The sequence below is a fragment of the Pleurodeles waltl genome, chromosome 2_2, assembly GCF_031143425.1.
Source record: "Pleurodeles waltl isolate 20211129_DDA chromosome 2_2, aPleWal1.hap1.20221129, whole genome shotgun sequence".
NCBI classification, from domain to species: Eukaryota; Metazoa; Chordata; class Amphibia; order Caudata; family Salamandridae; genus Pleurodeles; species Pleurodeles waltl.
The window spans coordinates 309,205,855-309,232,375 of NC_090439.1; the positions used below are offsets into that span (position 1 = coordinate 309,205,855).

Consider the following 26,521-nt stretch of genomic DNA (forward strand, 5'->3'; position numbering starts at 1 on the left):
GCAGCTTTTGGGGGTGCTGGCTGGCATTCTGAGGGCTTTGTAAAGTGCCGAGAGCCCCCTCTTCCTCCTCACACAGAGGAGAGGCCCCCAGGTCCCGCCTGGGTCCATCCAGCACCATTTTGATGAAAAACACACTTTTGTCATAGCCAAGGCTTGTTGGCGCCTTCCAACACGAAATCTCGTCTGCAACGATCTTCACGCCGTGGGACATCTTTTGCATCATGCAGGAACCCGCTGGCATCTTCGTAGGGTCCATTTCTGCAGCCTTCTACTAACCAGGGACTCTTCCTTTGCAACCTCTGCTAGGTTGGCAGGGGCTCCTGTCCTTCCTGGAATGTATTTCGACTTCTGCACTTGGTCCCCTTCCTTTGCAGGTCTTCAGGCCCAATAATCCAGCAGTTGTTATTTGCAGACTTGGTTGGCTGCTGCAAAATCCCAAAAACGAGGTGTAGTGTGTCTTAAGGAAACTTGCAGTACTTTACTCCTGCTTTTCTGGGGTGGGGTAATTTACCTACCTTTACTGTATTCTTACTCTTCCTGCGACTCTGCACACACTACACGTGTCTAGGGGGGGAATTTCATGATTCACATTCCACTTCTTTAGTATATGGTTTGTGTTGCCCCTAGACCTATTTTCTCCCATTGCATTCTATAGGATTTCCTACTGTTTGCATTGTTCTATGACTATTTACTTGTCTAATTTTGGTGTCTAGTGTATGTATTGTGTATAATACTTACCTCCAGAAGGAGTATTGCCTCTAAGATATTTTTGGCACTGTGTCACCCCAAACAAATACCTTTATTTTTGTTATTACTGAGTATTGTCTTTACTTGTGTGTGTAAGTACTGTGTAACTGTAAGTGGTATTGCATGAGCTTTGCGTGTCTCCTAGTTCAGCCTAAGCTACTCTGCTAGAGCTACCTCTATCAGCCTAAGCTGCTGGAACACTACTACTTCACTAATAAGGGATAACTGGACCTGGTATAAGGTGTAAGTACCCAAGGTACCCACTACAAACCAGGCCAGCCTCCTACAAGGCTGCAGAACATTAAAAACTATAGATATACTACAATACTCATGCACTCTAAATAACATCAAATATGCAAGGGAATAAGGAAAGAGCAAAAGCAGCTGGTATGGACTTCCGCAATGAACCGCAAGTTCAGATGGTCAGTAAACACAAGCTTCCCAACAGTATAATCAGCGGTCAATGGTCATGAAGTTTATTAAGGGTTGGAGGAACACTAAATTACTAGTGTGCATCAGTCATTAATAGGTCCGACTTGGTGCTCATTCACTGCTATTTACATACGTTCGTGCTCTCAAGTACTGGAACTTACAGAAATTTGATTTAAGTGTAAGTAATTGTGAAGTTCCTGAAATATGAGCAAAATCATTTGGAAATTAAAGTTTTATTACACACTTTCATTTTTACAATTCAGTAGATTGAAAAAATAACGCTTTGGTGAAAATCAACAGTCTCTAATAGCAATTAATCTAAGCTGTAAATTTACACTTAAATTTTAGACCAGCATTGGCAAAATTGTATTATAATAAAAGCTTATATCTTCACACTTTTGTGAAGAAGTTTATGAAACGTTCTCTCCCTAGTGATATGGAAGGAGTTTCACATATTTCTGGTTAATAATCATACTTAATTTGAGCCCACTATGTACACCTAATTATTACACAGCTCCTAAGTCAATCATCAATGTTTTCCACTACTCCACATTTTCACTTAACATATGCAACACGCTGCGTTACTTACCGAATTGCAAACACCCATAATCCATTCCCGTGGCCGAGTTAAGATTAGTTCTGCCAGGGTAATGGTTAATTAAACATTTGATTTGATAATTAGCACTGCTGCCACAGCCATATCGCACCACCCCAACAAAGACTGCCTAGCTTAGCCTGATGGCAAAGGGAACTGTCCCACTTACAACTAAGGCACTTTAATAGGTTGCACTTCGGACCTTGGTGTCAAAACACAGAAAATACAGAGTCAGGATAAGGGATCAGTATATTTTAGGACAAACAGTCCTAATCTTTACCTCTAATAAGATAATAAAGTACAGTAACAAATCATACTGAGCCAAAGGTGAAAGGGTATGGCATATCTCTTCAGCGGAGGCCTACAAATTATGGTATAAGCTCTTTGCATATAAACATATTCTTTACAGGGAGTTATACAGAAGCACAGGTATGTTGTATATAAATGCTTGTAAGGTGACAGTCTAAAATGAATCTAAATATGGAACATGGCTCACTACCATGGACAGCGGTTAAAGGCTGCAGAACAAGACACTGTTAACGATTTGTGCAGACTTTGGATGAATGGAGGACCGTCTGAGTTACAGCACAGAGTTCTACTCAGCCACTAGTAGTATACGATTTTTAACTGTAAAGTTTGAGGCAACGGACATTAATCGTCAAAAATTAAAGTATCTTTGACATTTCACAACACACAGGTGTGCAAAAAGATGTTAAATGTGAAGAATGCAGTCAAAGCAGTTGTGGCACTTAATCAAAACCAAAAATTAAGATCGCCGATTTTTTATGCACAGGGCTTTACTGCCACCACATCAAAATTAAAACATTTGGTATGAGCCTTTCATGCAATGGAAGGCAGTATGAACGTTACATCATGTAACCTTGTACACAATCCATGCATTAACTCAGGGTAAATGATCGAACCAGTGTGATTGTCTCCTTTCTACAAGTGATTGCCTCTAGAACACTACAAGTAAAATGTCAAGTATAATTCAAGAATGATTGCTGCATAAGTATACACTGAAGTCACATAGCATGGCGAGACATAGCTCGTAAGGACCTAAGAGCCAAGTGCCACAGCACCGGATCACCAGTGTTCAACAGTACTCATGAAGTACCACTGAAAGAGAGGAACACATAAGTGAACTCAATGAATTGCTTGAGTTTATCCCAACGACTAGGCCCGTCCCCATGATCGGAGATGACGTGGTAGAAGACTAGCCACTAAATCTGCATGGACTGAAAGACGTATTCAGTGTGTTAAACGATGCCTGCATACATTCTCTTCGATCACCAGCTTATCGAGGGGAGAAAAAGTGAACGAGAAAAACACCTTTTGGTGCAAGGTGTGCTGACGATGTTAAATGTAGTATTCTCGCGTGGAAGAACGAAGGCAATTCGGTACAATTTTTCAATTTAATCCACCAACAAGGAATTGTAATAAACAACATTCTTTATTTATTTAATCGGGATTCAACTCAGCTAAAATGGGGACCTCAGAATCGCACTTGTGACCTGAAATACATTTGTTTTGTGGCGTTGTTGCTCATTCCGGTCTTCAGCATCCAGCGTGATTTCATCCTTTGGACGTATTGCATGTCACGGCCCCGCATCAGCGATGCACCTAGAGGCATGGAGAAGGGCAACACATGAAAACGGGCCAAGTGCCAAACGTAAGATGCTTTAGATTTCAAATAGTTAATTAACTTTTCATAAGGGAAGTACTTTCCATGGCTTCCGGAGAGCCTGCTGTGAGTAATCATCGCTAATATTTTCCAAATCAAGCATTTTCCAGGCTTACCCACTTCCACTCTGCAAGTGGAACATGCTGCTTTCAACGTAAACTTTCAAACACTTCTATTCTGACTTGTACATTTAGTCTAGTCACTTACTTTGATCTTTGTCTGACCCTCTAATCAGTTTGATAAGCTCAGCACCGTTTCCTGATTGTATACCCTTTGAGGAGTAAAGGCATGCACCTTCCGTTGTTTAAACATGCCCAGAAATACGACCAATTCATATACTGGATATTTAGAAGGACTACTTCCTTAAACGAAATTAAAGCGCAAAGTAATATTTTCTTTACTGCAGTGGAGAAACGTTCGTCATCTTTGGATTAAAAATATAACGCACATTCACTGCAGGTCGCTTAGGTGAAAACCTGCTGGTCGGTCTCTTTCTGTCCCTCTCTCCCCCACCCAACCAATCACATCCAGGCTGAAAGCGCCCCCCACCCCTCCACCCCGCCCCCCGCCACCCTCCAAGATTTCGCTAACAGTGGGACAGAGAAATCGGAAACATACAGAACTTTAAGTTCAGGTCACACAGTGAAAATCCGCACTCGACACAAGGAGACATAAAATTTGAAGGGTTTTCAAACAAACTGTACTCCTACTGTGGGCAAATGTTTCGAATTCAAGAAACAAAACCCACCTGTCCCATCCGTCCAGCCCAAGGCTTTGTATTGCTGAAGCACTCTGCCAACAGCTCTCTGATTTTTTGAGACCACTAAGGCTCTGCTGACACCAAACCGTTGCTTGTAGTACCTCATGAGGGACCGATGGCCTATTCTTGCACCTGTGAAAAGTGAACAGAATTTCCGATTACTCAAGAGCAGACGAACAAACATCACTGCAGATTAATATGGACTGCACGACATTTCCGAAATAGCACACTACCACTTGCCCATTTGTGCTTGTTACCATCACCCGATACTCAACTGCGAGTTTGAGTTTTTTTCTGGGGCGTTTTTATACGGACATCTGCTCGTGAACTGTATTTCTAGAAGAATGAAATATTGTCTGTTTAGATGGGGTGACAGACAAGGTTCCAATTGAGAGGATTCTTAACTCACCCCGGCCATTGGTTGCTGTGTCCTGCACAAGTTGATCAACTCATAGTTACATTTAACCAATAGCTAATAATTAGCAGCCATGAGATAACGAGTTTTTCCTCTTCAGCAGATACAACCGTTTAACTGAACAGCAAATGTAGGAGTGTGCTTAGAGCGGGCGTGGCAACTTTTTCAGAAGCCCAAGGGCAGACAGTTTACTGTGCTCAGATTGTGACAATCGGAACCCTTTTACCACTGGTGTCCTGAGCTTAACCTTACGATTCAGCTCAACACTGAGCAACAAGTATACCCCCTCTAGCATTTGCCCTCCAGGGTGGAGAAGTTGAGCAGTCAAAGTCTTACTTGGGGAGGTGCTGTAGGGTTAGAGACTCAACTCAATAAATGAACCAATACAGGTTAACAACTCAATGTTCGGCCAATGCTTAGTCTAAAAATCACATACATTACTCAAATCCCACACCAATGAATACTGCGCACAATACCTCAGAAATCATCACAATACATTTGGTATTACTAATACCCTGCTGCAGTTACTGGGAAGAGAGCATAACCTAGGCTGTTCTTGTAGAACAATCTCTTAAGATACTCCTTGTACAATAGTTCACAATTAGTCTTTGCCGTTCTCTTAGTTCCATAATGTAAGTCTTTGGGGAACGCCGACACTATCGGGGGACAGCACTGCACTTGCGATTACACATTCCCATTTAGTGCCGACAACGTTCCTTAGTCTGGGTTCCCCCCTGGGTGCACAATACATTTTACTGTTTGTTTGGTTGCCTATTAATGCAGACAGTGCGCAATCCTATGGAGTTCGGCAGGGCAGCGTCACTCCACATGGCTCCCACAGTATGGCAATGGACCTTGCCTACGTTCAGCTGAATGGTGTGCATGGTGTCTAGGACGTTGCAGTGGTCAATTCCTGGTGGTCGCAGCTCAGTAAATCACACAGCTCGGGTTTTCTCTCGAACTCAAACACAAAACCCGCCATCAAACCAAGGTAGCTGCCCGCTCATGGTTGTGATAATGAGTATTGATGCACACCTTACCATTGATGTGGTTCTTCTCTTGTTTCCCTTGTATGTCTTTTTTGGGGCCCACATATTGCACTCCAGTTTCTTCCAATGCCCCATGGCTTCTTGGCACTCTGTTCTCTCAACATAACTTGACCAGCCTTGAGTTCCTCAGTAATGACGTTGAGGGGTGTAAGCAATTCTGTTTACATTGCAGGCACATTTTGTCGACTACTAGGCCTCACTCTAGCATTGCCGGTGGGTTCTTCCCTGGTGCTGTAGTGCACGTCTTTGGCTCATTTTTTCATAGCTCCTTACCGGAGCAGTATCTTCCCTAATGCAAGGACACCTTCAATGTCTTTCTGGAGCATTCAATAAGTTCTTCCCCTGAAGGCAGATTCCAGACAGCCTCCTCTAACAGACTTAGTCAAAGTTCAAAGGTTTCTGGTCCTAAAGAGTAAGGTGGTTGGAGTGTATCTCCGGACCCTGGAGCACCAAGAGTTTCTCAGTTGCTCTCATGGATTCTGTCAGAGAAATACTGGTTTCGGACTCACCTCTAAACTAAAACTGTCAACAGTAGTTTAGCCCTGAGACCACAGTTAGGTAGTTCTGGCCCTTTTGTTTATTACATTCAGACTAGTCTATCCAAGGTATTTGTACCAAGGTGCTAGCTGGAAGGCAGGGTGGAACTGGGAGGCTGGTGGAAAGAAAGACCCAAAACAAGAGCAAAAACGTGATGCTGTCCTGGATAACTGTGTTAACTTGTGTGGGGGTGTAGCCCTTCCAGTGACCAATGGGCCAAAAGATTAGAGGGGAAACCTCCGAAGTTTCAAAAGGGCCCTCTGTCTCCTCTTGTCTACAGCCGAAAGTCTGACACACAACAAAGGATCTCTGGAATGTTCTGGAGGAGTTCTGCAAATCTTAACTGCTACCTGGGCTCTCACCAAACCTCCATTTGGGTACTAGTCCGATGCAGCAAATGGAAAATATTACTTACCAGCAGACATTTGTTCATGGCATGTAGTGCTGTAGATTCACATGCTGTGCATAAGCTTGCCATCTAGTGTTGAATTTGGAGTAGTATAACTTCTTTTTCTTCGAAGAAACTTTTGAGTCACTGGATGGAGTGGCTCCTCCTCTCGGTAATACTGCGCATGGGCATCAAGTCCTTTGTTAGATTGTTTCTCTGCAGGCGGAAGAGTGAAGTAGTGAAAATAGACAGTATAACAGAAAAGATGTCCATGCTATGTTATTTACATATGTACATTATTTACATATTATTAAGTCTACACGAGTCCGGAGAATCTACAGCACTACATGCCACAAGCAGATGTCTACTGGTAAGTAACATTTTCCGTTCAATGGCATGTGTAGCTGTAGATATACATGCTGTGCATAGACTGTAAAGCAGACCCTCAAAGTGGAGGCTAGCGTGCAGGGGTCGCAACTGTTTGAAAAAGTGTTTTGAGCACAGCTTGTCCAACATTTGCGTGTTGTCATGCAAATACGTCCACACAATAATATTTTGTAAATGTGTGTGATGAAGATCATGTTGCTGCCTTACAAATATCTGCTACAGGTAGGTTACCTAAAAATGCCATGGATGCACCTCTTTTCCAAGTGGAGTGTGCCCTAGGTGGTACAGGTAATTGTTTTTTAGCTTTACTATAGCAAGTCTGAATACATTTGACTATCCATCTAGCTATAGTTGTTTTAGATATAGGCTCTCCTTTGTGTGGTAAGGAGAAAGCCACAAACATTTGTTTTATTTTCCTAATTTTTGTTTGTTCTATCTATAGAATACATAACAGCCCTGTTAACATTCTATAGTTTGAATAATATTACTTTGGAAGGAATTCTGGATTTGTTCTTAACACAATTTTTTTCTTTATGAACTTGAAAAGGTTCTTCCAAAGTTAAAGCTTGGAGCTCACTGACCCGTCTAAGGGAGGTGACAGCGATTTAAAAAGGAATTGTAGGGAACAGGGGTGAAGTGGCTCAAACAGTGGAGCCATAAGTCTTGTTAGTACAATGTTAAGATTTCAAGATGGAGCTGGATGAATTCTTGGTGGAATAATTATTTTTAGTCTTTCCATAAATGCTTTGATAACTAGAATTCAAAACAAAGAAATATGCCGTTATGGCTGCTATATGTGAACAAATACATGTGAAGCTTGATTTGCTTTTTGTAATTGTAATAAATATTGTACAATGTCTTGTACTGTTGATTTGAGTGAATCAATGTATTTTGTTTGACAATAGCAAACAAGCCGTTTCAATTTTGCAGCAGAACATTGTCTAGTTGTAGGTTTGCGTGCTTGTTTAAGGATAACCATACATTCTTGTGATAATTGTAAATATCCAAATTCTATGACCTCAGGAGCCATATTGCTAGTTTGAGTGACTTGGATGTCTTAATGGACCGTGTCTTTGTGTCGGGAGGTCTGGCGTGTTGGGAAGCTTCTGATGTGGAACATCTGAGAGTTTCCAAAAGTGTTGTGAACCATGGTTGACGTGGCCGTGTTGGGGCCACTAAGATCATGTTGAAGGAAGATTGTTTTATCTTCCGGACCAGAAAGGGTAGGAGTGGGAGAGGGGGAAACGCATAGGCAAATATTCCTGACCAACTCATTCATAAAGCATTGCACTTGGATTGAGGGTGTGGGTGCCTGGAGGCGAAGTTTTGGCATTTTTTGTTTTGATATGTTGCGAGTAGGTTTATTTGAGGTGTTCTCCACTTTTGGAAGTACTGTTAAAGGACTTGTGGGTGGAGTTTCCACTGATGTGTTTGTTGATGCATCCTGCTTTGTAGGTCTGCAAAGTGATTGTCTGTCCCTGGGAGATATTGTGCCACTATGTGAATGTGGTGATGCGTTAGCCATTTTCATATTATTTGTGCAAGATGGGACAATTGAGGAGATTGTGCCCAGTTTTTGAAGATAGTACATGGCAGTCATGTTGTCTGTACGTATTAGCAGTGTCTTGTGTTGCAAATGTGAAAGGAATGCTTTCATTGCTAAGGATACTGCTCTCAGTTTAAGGTAACTGATGTGAAGAGACCGTTGAGTATTGTTCCATTACCCCCAAACTGTGAGGTTGGGTAGATGAGCTCACCAATCAGTGTTTGAGACATCCGTTTTAAGAGTGATCTGAGGCACAGTGCCTAAAAAGGGCAACCCCTTCAAAAGGGGCTGTGGTGTTCAACCAATGCAGAGAGATATAAGTCTGGCGGTCCAGCAACACTAGATCTTTCATTTGACACTGTGCCCGAGACCATTGACAAGAGAGACATTGTTGAAGAGGACGCATATGAAGTTTGGCATGGGGTACGATGGCAATACAAGATGCCATCATCCCTAACAGTTTCATAACAGTTGTTACTGTGTATGTTTGGTTCTGTTTCAATGTAGCAATTAATGTTTGAGAAGCCTGAACGCGGGCTGAGTTGGGAAATGCTAGTCCTAATTGGGTATTGAGGATAGCTCCTAGATAGGGCTGTATCTGCAGAGGTTGCAGATGAGATTTTATGTAGTTTATGGTGAACCCCAGAGACTGTAGGAGACAAATTGTACTTTGATTGTTGCTTTGACACTGTGTGAATGAACTGGCTTTGATAACCCAATTGTCTAAATAAGGGAAACATGAATTTGTTTTCTTCTGAGATATGCTGCAACGAGTATAACACATTTTGTGAATACTCTGGGAGCAGTTGCGACTCTGAATGGTAATACTTTGAATTGGTAATGTTTTCCTGCAACTACAAATCTTAGGTATTTGTGGTGTGCAGGATGAATGGGAATGTGAAAGTAAGCGTCCTTTAGGTCTAAAGCTGTCATGAAGTCACCTTGTTGTAATAGGGGAATAAGATCCTGAAGAGTGACCATATGAAAGTGTTCTGATAGGATATAGTGGTTTAAGGGTCTAAGATCTAATATTTATCTGACAGACCCATTTTTTTTTATATTAGAAAATACAGGAAATAAATCCTTGTTCCTTGGTATTGTAATGGTAAGGGTTCAATAGCCCCTTTTAGAAGAAGTGAATGTACTTCCTCTTTGAGAAGAGGGAGATGATCTTGCGAAAGTTGGTGAGTTTGAGTGGGTATGTGGATCTCTTCAGCGGTGCAGGCAGGCAAGGGGGTAGCTCCTCAGGGTAGCCACCACCTGGGCAAGGGAGAGGGCCTCCTGGGGGTCACTCCTGCACTGGAGTTCTGTTCCTTCAGGTGCTGGGGGCTGCGGGTGCAGGGTCTTTTCCAGGCGTCAGGATTTCAGAGTCAGGCATTCGCGGTCAGGGGGAGCCTGGGGATTCCCTCTGCAGGCGTCGCTGTGGGGCCTCAGGGGGGACAACTTTGGTTACTCACGGTCTTGGAGTCGCCGGAGGGTCCTCCCTGGGGTGTTGGTTCTCCACCAGTCGAGTCGGGGTCGCCGGGTGCAGTGTTGCAAGTCTCACGCTTCTTGCGGGGATTGCAGGGGTCTTTAAATCTGCTCCTTTGAAACAAAGTTGCAGTCTTTTGGAGCAGGGCCGCTGTCCTCAGGAGTTTCTTGTCTTTCTTGAAGCAGGGCAGTCCTCTGAGGATTCAGAGGTCGCTGGTCCTTTGGAAAGCGTCGCTGGAGCAGGTTTCTTTGGAAGGCAGGAGACAGGCCGGTAGGACTGGGGCCAAAGCAGTTGGTGTCTTCTGTTCTTCCTCTGCAGGGGTTTTTCAGCTCAGCAGTCTTCTTCTTCTTGTAGTTTCAGGAATCTAAATTCTTAGGTTTAGGGGAGCCCTTAAATACTCAATTTAAGGGCGTGTTTAGGTCTGGGGGGTTAGTAGCCAATGGCTACTAGCCCTGAGGGTGGGTTCCCCCCTCTTTGTGCCTCCTCCCAAGGGGAGGGGGTCACATCCCTAATCCTATTGGGGAATCCTCCATCAGCAAGATGGAGGATTTCTAAAAGTTAGAGTCACTTCAGCTCAGGACACCTTAGGGGCTGTCCTGACTGGCCAGTGACTCCTCCTTGTTATTCTCATTATTTCCTCCGGCCTTGCCGCCAAAAGTGGGGGCCGTGGCCGGAGGGGGCAGGCAACTCCACTAGCTGGAGTGTCCTGCGGTGCTGGAACAAAGGGGTGAGCCTTTGAGGCCCACCGCCAGGTGTTACAGCTCCTGCCTGGGGGAGGTGTTAGCATCTCCACCCAGTGCAGGCTTTGTTACTGGCCTCAGAGTGACAAAGGCACTCTCCCCATGGGGCCAGCAACATGTCTCGGTTGTGGCAGGCTGCTGGAACCAGTCAGCCTACACAGATAGTCGGTTAAGGTTTCAGGGGGCACCTCTAAGGTGCCCTCTGGGGTGTATTTTACAATAAAATGTACACTGGCATCAGTGTGCATTTATTGTGCTGAGAAGTTTGATACCAAACTTCCCAGTTTTCAGTGTAGCCATAATGGTGCTGTGGAGTCTGTGTTTGACAGACTCCCAGACCATATACTCTTATGGCTACCCTGCACTTACAATGTCTAAGGTTTGGCTTAGACACTGTAGGGGCACAGTGCTCATGCACTGGTGCCCTCACCTATGGTATAGTGCACCCTGCCTTAGGGCTGTAAGGCCTACTAGAGGGGTGACTTATCTATACTGCATAGGCAGTGTGAGGTTGGCATGGCACCCTGAGGGGAGTGCCATGTCGACTTACTCGTTTTGTTCTCACCAGCACACACAAGCTGGCAAGCAGTGTGTCTGTGCTGAGTGAGGGGTCCCCAGGGTGGCATAAGATATGCTGCAGCCCTTAGAGACCTTCCCTGGCATCAGGGCCCTTGGTACCAGGGGTACCAGTTACAAGGGACTTACCTGGATGCCAGGGTGTGCCAATTGTGGAATCAAAAGTACAGGTTAGGGAAAGAACACTGGTGCTGGGGCCTGGTTAGCAGGCCTCAGCACACTTTCAATTCAAAACATAGCATCAGCAAAGGCAAAAAGTCAGGGGGTAACCATGCCAAGGAGGCATTTCCTTACAGCCCCCTCCTGTTCTAATACTTCTTGTGCATGCTCGTCGCCGAAGATGTCCGGTGTGTCATCTGGATGTTGAGATGCCATTTCCATCCGACAAGCTCTTCGATCTCTTCTTTGATCGAAAAGAGCGTCACGCTTCGCGGGTCTGCTCGTTGTGGTCAGGAGACAGACACAAATTACACATCTGATGGTGGTTGGTGTGTGGAAATTTTGAGTGGCATCAAGGACAAAAACATAATGGAGTACGTTCCGTTATAGCTGCATACTTCGATGTCACGTGGCAGAAGAGGGCCCGAGAGGGCCTGTTCTCGCCCCAAAAGGCTGAAAAATTTGATTCAGAGTGTAGAAATGGAGCCAGAAAATAAAGTACTGAAGAATATGTGATCAAGAACAATATCAATGATGATAGAAAGACAGAAAGAATACGGTTTTAGACTTTACAGAACCGAGAACTCTGAGGGAGTAACACACGTCCGAACCAGACTGGGGAGAAAAACAATCTAACGAGGACTCTTCTATGCCCATGCATAGTATTACCGAGAGGAGGAGTCACTCGATTCTTGGACTCAAAACTTTTCTTCGAAGAAAGACAAGTTCCACTAATCTGAACGCTACACTAAATGGAGAACTTATGCACAGCATGTGTATCTACAGCTACACATGCCACCAAACACTACATTTCAGTGTGTCTATGGCCAAATGCATCTCGCATGCTCCATGCAATAATCACGTTCCAAATGGATGGACAGGTAAAAAGGTGTCTTGCATCTGTAAACTATATCACTGCCACCAACAACAGTCTTTTACAGCCTGGAGCGCTAACAGTAGTGTTCTGTGTCACAGAAATGCCTCAAGTACTCAAGCATGATTGTGGAGTGTGCAGCGGTGCAGGTCATAAATCCACAGCTTGCTATAAATTTAACTAAAGGCAGGGTTGCACGCTCAAAATGATAAAGTAAACCCTTTTGAAAGGCTAAAATCTTTTTTAGTATTAGTAACCTACCCCTAGGGAAGACGTTAGTAGCCCACCTGGCTGGGTGCTTAGTATTAAAAAGAAGGTCATGTTCCTTTGATGTTTGACATTGCCTGGTAGGGAAAACACAAAATTACCATTTTCACTTCAGCAAGGCCTGTGGTCACACTGGCTAACATGAAATTTCACTAGCAATTGGCATAAGTGATAACCAAAGCTATTACTCCAAGGTATCAAATTAGTCATTATTTTAAAGTAGACTTATTGCGGAGATCTGATTTAAAGGTAACATTTAATAGGAAGGTGACTTTTAAAAATCACCACTTTGTTGCCCGAACCTTTGGTAGCCTTTCCAGTTTATCTACAGCAGTTGTCACCCAATACAACATACCGCCCTCCTGCTTGAAGTGTGAAGTACTCCCAGGGATGGGGAACCAAGAGAACTGCTTAAGGAAGGAGGAATTACCTCCTCCAGCAGGAAGACTACAAGGCTGCAGCCACAGATAGCCCAGCTTCAAAGAGGCTAATGCCTCAGTGAAGCAAATGGTGATCACACCTTCACCTGCTCGCTCTTTTGTGTAGGGGGACAGGCTAGCATCTCCTTCAAAGTTTCCCAGGAGTTGCCACTCATTATGCTGGGTACATCCCAGGGGTGTGCCTAGGGTCCCTCACAGGAATTTGGTAGAGAGGAGTATCCCAGGATTGTTTAGTGACCAAACCCCCAGGAAGTGATGTAAAGTGGGAAGGGTAGCCTTGTGGGTACCATTGTCCCATTGACTAGGGAGTCCTCTCCTGCCACAAATTAGAAAATGGCATAGAAGTGGCACCCCTAGACCCAAATCATTAGATCATTACTGGACTGGAAGAAGGTAAAAGAAGGACTGCCCTACTGCTCCCTAGACCCAGCAGTGAGAGAGTGCACCTGCACCCAAGGGACTCGCAAAGAGGTCTGTGCTTGCTGTGGCCACCTGTGGAAAAGAGCTCCACTTGTGCCAGGATGGAAGAAGTGACTTCAAGGGCTAGGTGGCTAGACTCCTGTTATGCTACCAAAAGCTAGAGAGGTCCACACCCTTTGAGAGCACAGCTGCCAGGAACACCTGCCTGCTGCTGGATGACGAAGTGCATGTTGGGGGACCAGGTCTAGACCTCCCGGGTTGTCATCAAGCCCATGGGACCTACAACGGAAGCCAAAGTGGATTCTGGTCCCCTAAAGAAAAGCAACTACTTAACTCTAAGCAACCGCTGAACCTGCTTTAACCAGGAGACCAGTTAATCAGTGGCAACTGGACCTGGGCTGGACTCGCCTGTTGCTCTGTGGACAGAGTCCTGAGGCCAGAGACACCCATGAAGTTTGTGGACCCCAGGGTAGCCCCGAAAAAAAACACAGAACCTCTTTAGCATCTTTCATCTCCAGTATCTGGAAAATGTATTGGCTTGACTGCTTTAAAAGAGAAAAGTACACTAAAGACCATTAGTTTGCTGACTACGACAAGTAAACTGGCCCCATGGGCCTGAGTGGTCCCTGTGACCAGTCCCAGGCTGTTGTTGCTAGTCACACGATTTTAACAGGTGTTTTAGCCCAGTGGCTACTACCCGCTTGCATTGATTTACTGTGATTTGCTTACCTTTGCAAAGTCCTACCTCCAGGTCCCGCCAAAGGATTTTTGCTGTTCTGGTGTCTAACAAGATAAAAGCAAACTCTATTTTTATAAATTGGATTGGATATTTATTGTGTTTTCTCTCTTACTTATTACCCAATTTGGTACTTCTAAATGCTTTACAGTAGTTCCTTTGATTAAGACTGACTGCTTTGTGCCGCAGGTCCCCAGGATAGAGCTAAGGGTTTTCCTAAAGCAACCTAACTGGACATTGGCAATGATTGTGACATTATTACATGATGAGGTTTCACAACCACACCATATAGTGTTCCACTTTCCTACAGCAATATAAAATGCTGGTGCTGAATGAAATGGATTCAGCTTTTTCTTCTAGCCTGGCACCCAAGTTGCCCTTTCCCTTCACGCTACACAGGTATAGCAAACCAACACAGAAAATCATGCTCTCCATGTAAGTAGATGATCATGACCAGTCAGCTGACTCAGCCTTCTTTACGTCTGATGAAATCATTAAAATAGACTCAGCTAGCTATTTCAAGTACTGGTCAGGTATTCAGGAAGTCTGCAGGAAACTTGATCTACATTTTGAAATCTCTGCAGTCAGCTCAGAGTGTGAACAGAAAAGTAATTACATGCCTCATCCTCGGTTTTAGTAAGACTGGGACAGCCCTCACATTCCACCAGTGAAGACAAGCAACAGAAAAAGCAGCTGGCATGATCTGTGTGGGTATAGCTTAACTTCAGCTATGCATAATGTAGCAGGTTGTCTAAGTGGATGAATGAGAGAGTTTGAAACTTGCTCTAGCCATAATTGTCTGTTAAGAATGAGTACATTAGAGTCTGCTGGGTCTGGTGCAAAGCATCCACTGGCGCATGATACTGAGGAAGATCCTAGTCTGGCAAGGCCTCCCTAGGACGGGACAGGACCTGAGGATTCGTAGAATAAGACAGGGTGGTCCTAGGCCTATCTTGATCTCTTGGAAGGTAATCTCAGAGTGGGCTGTTCTCCACAAACACTTCCTTATGACGGGATGGCCCTAGATCTGGCAATGAACACAACAACAAGAGACTGACAGAACTGTAAGTGAGCAATATTATGACAAAATGGCTTTGGAAGGCAGTGCTGCCCTGCCATTACAAGTTTTCAATGTGGCTGTGTTTTTTTGGGTCCAATGATCTTGGTGTTCATGCAAGCACACTGAGGTACTACATGTACACTTTGCCTTTTCCAGACATTAGAACTGTGCTTGAAGTCAGCGCAAATGTTGATGAGTAGATACTGCCCTGACAAATCAGCCTCTGCAGTGACTGATAGACGAGGTAGTGTGATTCTAGTCCAGAGGTCCTTCTTTACCTGTGTCCCTGTTGGCAGATTGCCTACCGGGTAACCGGGGTACTTTGCCTCCATCAAATCCTGGACATGCATGGAGGATGAATATTCTGTATGCATGTGATGTGTGGCTCGCATGTGGGCAGCCAACAGTGGGGGCCTTTTTGACCTTCTGTGTGTTGCACAAAATGATTGTAATTGTTGTGTTTAGCTGTTGATGTCCATATTGGACACCTGAGCCTTCAAGACCACAAGATCCTGCACCACACCGAAACCTTGAGTAACTGGTGAGTAGAGGAAGTTTTCAGCTCCTTCCCTTTACACAACTTAGGGTTTTCCCTTTCTTGGGTGACACTCATCCATCTTTACTATCTGTGATGTGAACATCTTTCATGTCAACGAAAGCAATGGAGGCCTCAGTGTAGGTGCAATACAAAACTCAGCGACCAGTCAAAACTGATTTGAGTGTGGGAAAAAGAGGGCCCTGATCCTAGCCAGTAACTAGGACCGAATGATGCTCCAAGACTAGGGAAGCAGACGATGCAAACCCTCTGGTTGACTTTGAGATCCCATACTGACCATCAGAGAGGAGTAAGTACTGAAACCCTCATCCACAACTTGGTTCCTCTGACGATTTGGCAACTTGCAGGCCTGCCTGCTACTGTAAGACAGAAATCACAAGACTAGCAGTATAACTGATAGACTGCTTCCCTTTAGACAAGGCCTAAGCCTGAGAAAGCTGCAGAGTCACCAGACTGCTGTGGCCTGGGAAGGATATACTGCACACAAACATGTTCAGAATCAGTAATATACTCCTTTTAACATATTGCATGTTTCACCAATCTGGTTCCTACTTATAGAGACATTTATTACCTATGACCCACGCGGAGGGGATCAAGGCGGTACTAGGGCTACACATGCACAAAAATTAACCAGAGCCCAAGTGAAAAGTTTTTCCTGCAAAATCAATGTATGTCTCCTGCAGCAGAGAAAGGCTCAGCATCAAACAAATCCCACTCCAATATCAGAACGGGAATAATATGATATTGAAGGTCACTGTGCAAGAATGAAAATGTCAACATGCAACTGCTGCAAACTGGAAGATCTGGTACACTGCTTGGTCACTGGGAAGGGAAAGAATGCTCAATAACTCAAAAGTTCTGAGAAAGAGTTCTCTATGTATAGCATGGTCAGTGCATGCTATGTGATACTCTTAGGAAATAATCAACAAATCATCTTACCTCACCAAAAGCTAGAAACAAAAAAGAAGAGAGGCCCACTGTGACCTAAGAATGCTTGCACATTCAGTGAAACTGAGTGCAGCAGAACCTTCAAAGGACACGTCCAATGAAAGGAGAGAGAAAAACGAAGAGTGGGTCGGACAAATCAAAGGGCTGTACAGAGCGTTAAGCTGCTATGCAACCCAGTTGGCCTCTTGTTCTGGGAGAGAGAGGACACATAGTTTAAATAGTTTAGGAAAGGACATTTATTCTGCAGCCAAGTATCACATGGGGATATCTCTGGCAGATAGGTATTAACTTTTTTAATAGCCATGAGAACCCTTTCAGAGTAGCTCTCAACAACAAAGATAAAAGAGGCCATTGAGGGAAGCCAAAGATATCTCTGACAAGAGGAACCCGATACCGGATGTTAACAATGCAGTTAACAAAGGAGTCCCTCCAGCTAAGCTTCTGTGGAGGGATGGGATGCCAACATCAGTCAAAACCAACAATGACAGGATATCATTTCAACCATCAGAGCTATACAAAAAAACAAATGTAAGCAAAAAAGAAATATCATATACAAAATACAAGAGCGATAATGTCCCAAAACTCATAACCAGCAATCATTTGAAACTAAAATATTACTAAGGCATTGGGACTGTTGAAATAAGAAAGCAATAAACTTAAGATCCGATCCAGGCACTTAAAAGCGATTAACGGAAAATGGGCCAAGTGAAGAGAGAAAGCCCTTGACCTAAAATGTCAAAGTAATTCCTAAGAGGATCATGAAGAGGGACATGCAAATGTATTCAAGACAGGATCAAAAGGATTGCCAATACAACAATCTTTTAAACAAATCTGGGAGGGTAAACATCCACAAATATGACCAAACTGGAAGGACAGAAGTTAAAGCAATTACATTAATTGTCTAGGAAATGTTTGTGGAGATCCTTGGAATAGAAGATTCTGACAATCTAGTGCTTGAAACAGTAAGTAATTTATAACCCAAAAACTAACATATGGTCACCAAAACAGTTTTGAATCCAGCTATGTTTTAATACGTGATAGAGGAACAAAATATTTTGGATAACGTTTGTAAGCTTTGCAACATTATGTTAAAGGTCTATATTCTAAAATCCTTGATATGATCTCTCAACCACCTCTATCAACTGCAGACAGGGAACAAAGCACACTAGCGAGAAAGTGAACACAAATGGAAATTCTTTTCTGGTCAGGCATTTACACACGAGGATATACAAGGAATTGCCAAGTAGGAGGAGAGAGCACATATTATGAAACTAGCAATAAAGATTACCCTTGCAACAAGGCAAGTGGAAAAATTTACTGAAACCGAACCAATTCAAGAGAAAAGCTGAAGAAAATGCTGTCCGTCCATACACCTCGGACATTGAGTGATAGCATATGCGCTCCCCAACCCATGTATGAGGTGTCTGTGGTAATAGTCACTGTAGGAGTTGATTGTGTGAATGGTATTCCTGCTGTTAACCGTGTCCTGTTCCACCATGCCATTTCCTCCTGAACATTTTGCAGGACAATCACTAAATCCTCCCAACTTGTTTGTAGCCCCCCTTCCCAACAACTCCTCTACTTGAGTAGACGGGATGTTTTTTCTTTGAGTGGACCATTTTTCTTGGCCCTTTTGTTGTCCGGGCATTCTGAGATAGGATTTCGATGTCCTCTTCAATACTCCTCCTGTAAGCCTCCTGTCAGTAGATTCTTCAGTCTTCTTTGATGAAAGACACTTTTGCAACTTCTTTTGTTCACCGTTTGGAAAGTCCCAACGGTGGAAATAAAGAATCTGAAGATGGTGACCAATAGAAGGCATCCGGGGATGGGCAAAGCACCAAATGGTGGAGATCATCAACGCCCAACAACAAAAAAATACAAAAATTAAAAAAGAGGGAAAAAAAGGAGGACTACTAGTATACCAGTCCCAACCACTAGATGGTGGAATAATGCACAGCATGTGAATCCAGAAAATATTCTCGCTGTAAAACCCACAGCGGCAAACTGAAGGAAAAACGGTAAACCGAGTGAACACCCTATCCTGTGTAGAAGGCATAGAGAGGCAGTCCTGAAACCTATACCCCCACAATCCTTGGATAAATTATAAAGAAAGGAACATGGTTAAAAATGCAACTTTTTAAATTCTCAATCTCCAGTCTAGACGAGGCAATGGGACTTTCTACAATCAACATTTCTTAAACCAAACCATTAAAACATTATGCCATTTAAAAATATTTTAAAAGTATGACATACTTAGAGTATGTTAGTTTTGAGAAGCATGATGCAGGTTTAATTATTTTTTCAAAGCATTACTCTTAACATTCTTCATTTTTTCTTTCATTTTCCTTCAGAAAATTATCTAGGTATATCAGTGAAGATCATACAAAGTAATGCAAACTATCTGTGCAAACACAACATGAACATGGTTTAACAAGAACTAAGGCGAAAAAACCCAGAAGCCAATTAGTTTTTCCCCTAATTAGAGTACTTGCCAGAAGGGAGCACCAGTTCCAAGCTTTCATCATCATATGCCAAATTCTTCTCAACCGGCACTTCTTCTTGCATTTCCACATCCTCTCCTTCCTTGTGATCAGGATAACTGGCCCTGTTAAGATAAACCAGTAACGTTGAATACGATTTTTAAACTGTAGAATATTTAGGTTTAATTTAACCATGGCTGCAGAATAATTTTAAATCACATCGTTTGGGAGATCATGCTAGTTTGTACAGTGAAACAAGGAATGCCTTTGTGACTGCACTGATGAGGTGGAAAATATGTGCACACGCATATATATTACATTTTTTAAAAAAATACTTAAGTTGAAGCGAAGTTAAAGACGATACAGCACAAAACCCAAAAAATATTCCCCTTGAAATTCCCAATTTAATGTGCTACCCAATTTCCCAACTGCCGTGTTCTGTTTCATCACCACAATACACTCTTAGTGACATAAAACAAAGTTTAATACACAAAGTAGCAGTAGACAATATACAATATGTTGAATTACACATGGAGGTAATGCCAATTTTAAATAACATGAAACAATACAGTACAGAATAGCACATGCATCACAAAGAGTATGTTGAAATGTCCAATAACTCCTACCAAGCGCCATACACTCCGAGTGTCAAAATCATCACACACAATAACATATTACACAATCTATAATCTCCACAATTTCATAAGTACTAGTTGGATACGGAGGGAAGACAAGTTCTAAAACATAAACCTTTGGAACATTCCACAGCCATCACTAATTTGTCCTTTTTAATGCAGCCTGAAAATTTATGGAGTTAGCACCGCAAATGTATTGACTTCCAATCACCTATCATTCTGACCACACTTTGGAAGCATTAGCAAAGCCAATTTTTCTTGCATTTTGGCTTCATTAATCCATTTTGATTATATTTTGTTTTGTCAAGCTGCTGATTTTCCTAAAGAACAAATTGGAGCAATGTGGAAGAGTGGGAGAAGAAGTAATTTAACGCCGTCTGAAGTAAGTGCGCAAAGGGGCAAAAAAAAAAAGAGCTGGAAGGGAGGTTTAATAATATGAAAAAAAATGCCGAGTATGACAGGATGGGGTGAAGAAAGCAACTGACGATTTGGTGGTGGGCGAGCAACAGACGGCACTGATGTGAGAAGGGGTTACAGCACACAGGAGAGGCGGAGAAAACAAGAAAAAAGATACACTCCCATGGAGAGCCGAAAGAAAAACAAAGAAGCAGTTCCATGAATGTAAGAAATGGAAGGATACAATTCGCCCTCTCAAAATCGTGGTAAATACCACAGGGGAGACTAAAACACAAGTTATTAAAAAGCAGGCAAATGAGTCCGACAAGAAAGTATTCATTTTTGGAGACAAAAATACGAAATGTAATTATTCAATTGTTGACTCTGTGGCTTTAGACATGAGCGAGTCGGCCCTATAAATGTCCATGCTTGGATGATAAAGGAATTAATCCTGTCCAATGTGCAACTTGGTTGCAGACAGACGCGAGACACAAAAAGCACTATTTGGTGATTTCTAAATATATAATCTGTACGAAAGTGACCATAAATTTAGCATTCATGGACACGTTCTCTTTTGATACGGTGGGCAGGTCCATACTCTGGACTATTCATGTAGCTTTAGGTGTAGAGAATAACCTAGTACTACAGTCACTTCACAGTTTTTAGGCATCCGCACGGTATGTCAGGGGAAGGGAGTGTGCATCTCCCTTGAGATGGGAAAAGCGTTTGAACTGTGACATGTTTTTGAACCCTCATTGTCCATAGTTTATGTTAGCCACTGAGAAGATGAATTGTTGGATGTGGAAATGAACCACTCAAAGGACTAGATAACTTCATCTTCTTTTTTTATGCAAAAATGAAGTTGATACTAACACAACCTCATTTCTTGTACCATAATTGAATATTTGTGCAAAAGCTGTCCAATGCCTGTGCTGTGCTTATATTCTGGGTATCCGGTGATTCAGCTACAGTGTGGGATGTTCAGGATGAGTCTGGCGGAGGCGTTCTGGATGTTCAACAGTTTCTTTAGGAGTTTCTGGGCGGTGCCGGCATAGTGCGTTGCTGTAGTCTAGTCTGCTGCTGATGAACGCATGGGTGACTGTTTTCCTGGATTCAGTTGGGATCCACTTGAAGATCTTACGAAGGAGGTGGAGCGTGTGGAAGGAGGACAAAACAGCGTTGATTTGTCGGTTCATTAAGATAGGAGTCCAGGATCATACCGAGGGTTTGTTCGTGATCTGTGGGGTTCAGAGCGCTGCGGGCCACCAGGAGTCGTCCCAGTAGAGCCCAGGATGAGGATTTTGGTCTTGCCGGAGTTAAGAATGAGGCAGCTGTCCTTCATCTAGGTGGTGACTGCCTTCACACCGTTGCGGAAGTTGTTCTTGGCATAGGAGACAATGGTGAGGCTGTAGCTTTTGAAGATTGCTGCAAGCGGGGCCATGTAGATGTTGAAGAGGTGGGGCTCATGGAGGATCCATGAAACACTCCGCAGCTGATCTATGTGGGTTCTCAACTGAACAGTGGAAGTCTGACTTGCTGTGTTTATCCGGCGAGAAAGGAGCAAATCCATTCTAGGGCTTTGTCACAATTGCTGGGCTTGTGGAGTCTTGTGCAGAGGGTGTGGTGGGAGATGGTGTTGAAGGCAGCAGAGAGGTCCAAGAGGATGAGGGCAGCAGCTTCCCCTCAGTCGAGGAGGGTGCGGATGTCACCTGTAGCGGCGAGGAGAGCAGTCTTGGTGCTCTGGATGCTTCTGAAGCCCGATTGGGAGCGGTCCAGGATGCGGATTGTTTTTATGAACTCAGAGTTGGGCGTTGATAGCTTTTTCAATGACTTTGGCTGAGAAGCGGAATAGCGATATGGGTCTGTAGTTGAGGTCCGTCGGGTCGGCAAAGGGTTTCTTCAGCAGGGGTGTCGATCTCTGCGTGCTTCCAGTCTTCCGGGAAGGTGGTGGACTCGATGGAGCAGTTGATTGTGCGGCAGAGTTCAGGTGAGATGGTGGGGCTGGCTCTGTTGAAGATGTGGTGAGGGCTGGTGTCCGAGGGGGCTCTGGAGTGGATGCTCTTCATGATCTCAGAGGTAAGGGTCGCCATTTAGGCAAGGTCTGATGGGGTCTGGAGCCATTGGGTGAGGCGGATGGGGTGGTGTGGTGGATGGGTCTTGGATTGCGAAGCTGTCGCAGATCTCCTTGAGCCTGCGGTGGACAAAGGTGGCGAGGTTGTCGTAGAGGTTTTGAGAGGGGGGGGAATGTCTGCTGTCTCCGTTTTGGGTTTGGCAAATTCTTTGACTATGGCAAAAAGTTATTTTTTGTGTCTGTTGGTGTTGATGCATTCCCATATAGCTGCTTTCTTTGTTTTTTTCATGAGGTGGTGGTGGTGGTGTGCAGTGACTGGAATTTTGAAGGCTGGTCTGCCACGCCACGATCTTGCTGCGCCTCCATCTTTTCTAGAGCCATCTGCTGGTGCGCTTGGACTCTTGGAAGCCAGGGGAGAACCAGCTGGCTTTCTTGGAGGGCTGCTTTCTGAGGGTTTCCTGAGGGGGGCCCATATGTTGGCAGAGTCGGAGATCCAGCAGTGGAGGTTACATGCTGAGGTGTTGGTGCCTGCGGATGTCGGTGGTGGGGTTCTGCTCAACAAGGTGGTGAGCTGGTCTTTAATGACCTTGTTCCAGCTTCTGCGAGGCTTGCAGTGGGCGTGGAGGAATACAGTGGGTGAAGGAAGTGGACGCAGTGGTAGTCAGTCCAGTGCGGCTCGGAGTTGCAGCTTACGGAGATGTTGTTGCTTGCGGAGAAGGTGGGGTCGAGCGTGTGTCCTACTAAGTGGGTTGGAGTTGTGACCAGTTTTTTGAGTCTGATGGTGGCGAGGTTCTCCAGTAGGGTTGAGGTGTTGTGGTTGTCAAGGTTGTCGAGGTGAAAGTTGAGGTCACCGAGGAGGATGTGATCCACAGAGGCAGGAGTGTGGTGAGCGATTAACAGCTATGGCTTCCCTGAAGGGGAGGTAGGGTCCGGGAGGGCTGGAGACAAGAGTGCCACTGTGGTGGGTTGGTCTGGATCTGGAAGTGGAGGTGCTCCCTGTAAGGTGAGAGGTCGTCGGAGCTGGTTGTGAGGCGGAGGGTGTTTTTGTGTACGATAGCGATGCCTCCTCCCGGTCAGTTGATGCAGTCCTTGTGGATGATTTCGTAGCTGTCAGAAATGGCGGTTGCACTGTCCGGGGCTAGGTGGAGTTTATCCAGGTTTCTCTAAAGAAGGCGACATCAGGGAAGATGGAGTTGATCGGGTCCCAGGTCTCAACCGCGTGTCTTTTGAGGGAGCGGGTGTTGAGTAGGATGCATCTGAGGTGGTCGGGTCTGGTTCTTGAGGTTCGTGTGGTCGGTGGGCCTGGTGTGCAGAGAGAGGAGATGGCACAGTTGCGGCAGTTCAATGGGCCTGGGGTGTTCTGTAATGTGAGGTGGCAGCCAGTAAACTGTCCGGGGTTGAATGCATGGAGGGTGACAACAGCTACCAGGCTGAGCTGTGCGGTGAGGGAAAAAATTGACTGTCAAGGTCAATAAGAATGCTCCTTCACAGCGCAGCGGCTGCCATTAAGTAGAGGGGACCCTCAACCCAAATCCCATCCCATGTTCCCAGGAGGTCAAGGGAGGGGGAGCGCTAAAAAAGATCATTGCTTTGGGCGCCACCAGCGCTAAAGACTGATGATGGGTATATGTGGCAAGATAAAGTAAGTGTGTCTTTTTTGTGTCTTTGGAGACCCTGCTGATTGAGGGAAGACAAGGTAAAGTGACCAACATTATTTAGTGCTGCACACACACAGCCCCCCCCAATTTTAGAACAAGATATGTGCCTTCTACGTAGGATAGTGTTTTAGAAGGATGGTGTTAGCCAGTAGCAGGAGGAGCATCTCGGTGGATGACTGCTGCTCAAGTCCTAACACATGCTGCATTTCAATGACAATTCTGCTACATTGCCCTGGGATCATCCAGACCATGACGGGATGTTCAAAATTCGGCCTGTGGTGAAACATTTGTCTGCCAGATTTCCAGAGATTCATACTCCTGGAAAGAATATAGCCATCGATGGGTCTTTGGTCCTGTAGAAAGGGCAGCTGCAGTTCAGGCAGAACATAACGAGCAAAAAGAGCTCACTATGGTACCAAGCTGTTACTGCTGTGTGGGAGATCTACTGGCTATGTGTGTGCAACTTGAGAGTGTATACAGGGAAAGACTCCATTCTACACTCAGTACGTTGCCCTCACAAGCTAGGAGTCATAGGAAAGATTTTATGGGAGCCTGTCCAGCCACTCCTTTACAAAAGTTATAATCTTTATTAGGACAATTTCCATACGGGAGTAGAGCTGTTCACTGAGCTCTACAGAGCTGGCACTGTGGCCTGCGGTACAGTTTGTTGTTGCCACAAAGGATTCCTGCAAGAGCTTGTTTGCAAGTAGCTCCAGAAATCCAAGAGCACGGTGTTGTGTTCCAATAAACTGCTCGCAGTCAAGTTCTCAGATAGGTGTGATATGTACGTGCTCACTACAATCCATGATAAGAGCACTTCCTCCATCACGGTTTGGCGTCAGATGGCCGAAGTTTATAAGTCGACCTTCTTTCTTGATTACAGGTACGTGGGCGGAGTGGACAAAAAAGACAAGGTTCTTCAGCCATACAATGCAAGTCCTAAAACTTGCACTTGGTACAGGAAACGGTTTACCCACCTGATCCAGATGGCAACATACAACACATATGTTGTTTATCGTCAGACAACCACAGGAAGACTCATGTCTTTCCTTGACTTTCAGTTGTCTGTGATTGAAAGCCTCACTTCTAAAGAGGCAGCAGCCTACACTTCATAAGCTCTGGACGACGTGACAAAGCTGCAGGAGTGGCACTTTGCTGAGCGCATTCCTAAAAACACCCAAAAACGATCAACCATGTTGTTAAAGTGTGCTCGAAGCAGGGAAAGAGGCAGGAGAGTCATGTTTCCTGTCCCCAGTGGCCACCTCAGTCAGGCCTGTGGTTTCTCACTAGCTTTATTTTGTATCATACTAAAGCGAACTACTGGTAAATGATTATGGTGGCGCTGCTCTCAGGCAAATCTTTCAGTGGCTATGCATGGATACCTATTGTCCATTGGCCACTACTTCACTAGGCAAGCAGCCACAGAATTTTAGTTCCTTTACTTCAGGAAATCAAGTACTTCCTTATGGCCTGCTCAACTCCTCTATCCTCTTGTCTAAACGTGGTAGGTGTTCGGTTCGCTGATTGACAAGTGCATTATAGTCCCCACACTGCAATACTATTGGACAGAACATAAGCCACATTGTCACAGAGTACCCTGGGTGGCAACATATTAAATGCTTGACTGGATTAAGAAGGGCTTGTTGGGGAACTTTTGTATACTATAAAAGGACCACCCTGACTGCCCATGAGAACCAGAGTAAGCATAATAAGTCAAACAAATGTCATGTGGGACTTATTCACTAATATTTCTACCTGCTTTGAAAGTGTGCAAACTCAATTAGTAAACTTTATCATAACCAGTGTTACTGAAAGGGGCACAGGACACAATATCTTGTATGATGATTGCTTTCACATCTTCAGTATAAGACGTGAAAACAACCATCATACAATGCATGGTGTCCTGTACCCTTCTTCAATAATACTGGGTTTGACACAAGTTAGTATTTGAGTTTTCACACTGTCAAAGCAAAAGTAGAAGTGTTGCTGAATGAGTCCCACAGGACACCTGTTTGGCTTTTTACTTTAGGGAACATAGGCAGTATTCCCCAGCATGTTTGCCTTAGTTTCAACAGTAGATATGCTCACTCATTTAAAGGAATGAGCCTCAGGGGCTTAAACAGACACCCCAAACTTGCATCCACAAACCGAACAGATTTGAATTTAGCACAGTAAGTGCGTTGATGGCGCATGAAATACACGTTTTCTTGAGCTTCCAGTTGCTAGGGATGTAAGGCCTTAGTATAGGTTAACTTGGCAATTATACAGGATGAGTCAGGACTCTGATGAGGACGGAGACATGAATGGGTAAAAAAGCTCACTGTACGTATCCTTTCCCAAGGATAGGGCATAGGGTAGAAGGCAGATAGTAAAGGTAGTACAGATACACACGCCATGATCTCATCTTCACCTATGTATTCAAACCCATTGGTTGCACACTCGCCCCAAGCCAGAATTACTATAGCAGTTTTGGGTCAATGCTTGATCTGCTTAC

General features: G+C 44.3%; 1 protein-coding gene across 1 annotated transcript in view; it reads right to left on the reverse strand.

Moving 5' to 3' along the window:
• Positions 1-3,175: 3,175 nt before the first annotated feature.
• Positions 3,176-26,521, reverse strand: part of ZNF622 (zinc finger protein 622) — a 99,803-nt gene continuing 76,457 nt past the window's right edge. Inside the window, exons 5-7 of the mRNA XM_069219776.1 lie at positions 19,280-19,392; positions 4,207-4,350; positions 3,176-3,397 (exon numbers count right to left, since the gene is read on the reverse strand). Coding sequence (XP_069075877.1) covers positions 3,270-3,397; positions 4,207-4,350; positions 19,280-19,392 — 385 coding nt within the window. The 3' untranslated portion in view covers positions 3,176-3,269. The remainder of the gene's footprint in view (positions 3,398-4,206; positions 4,351-19,279; positions 19,393-26,521) is intronic.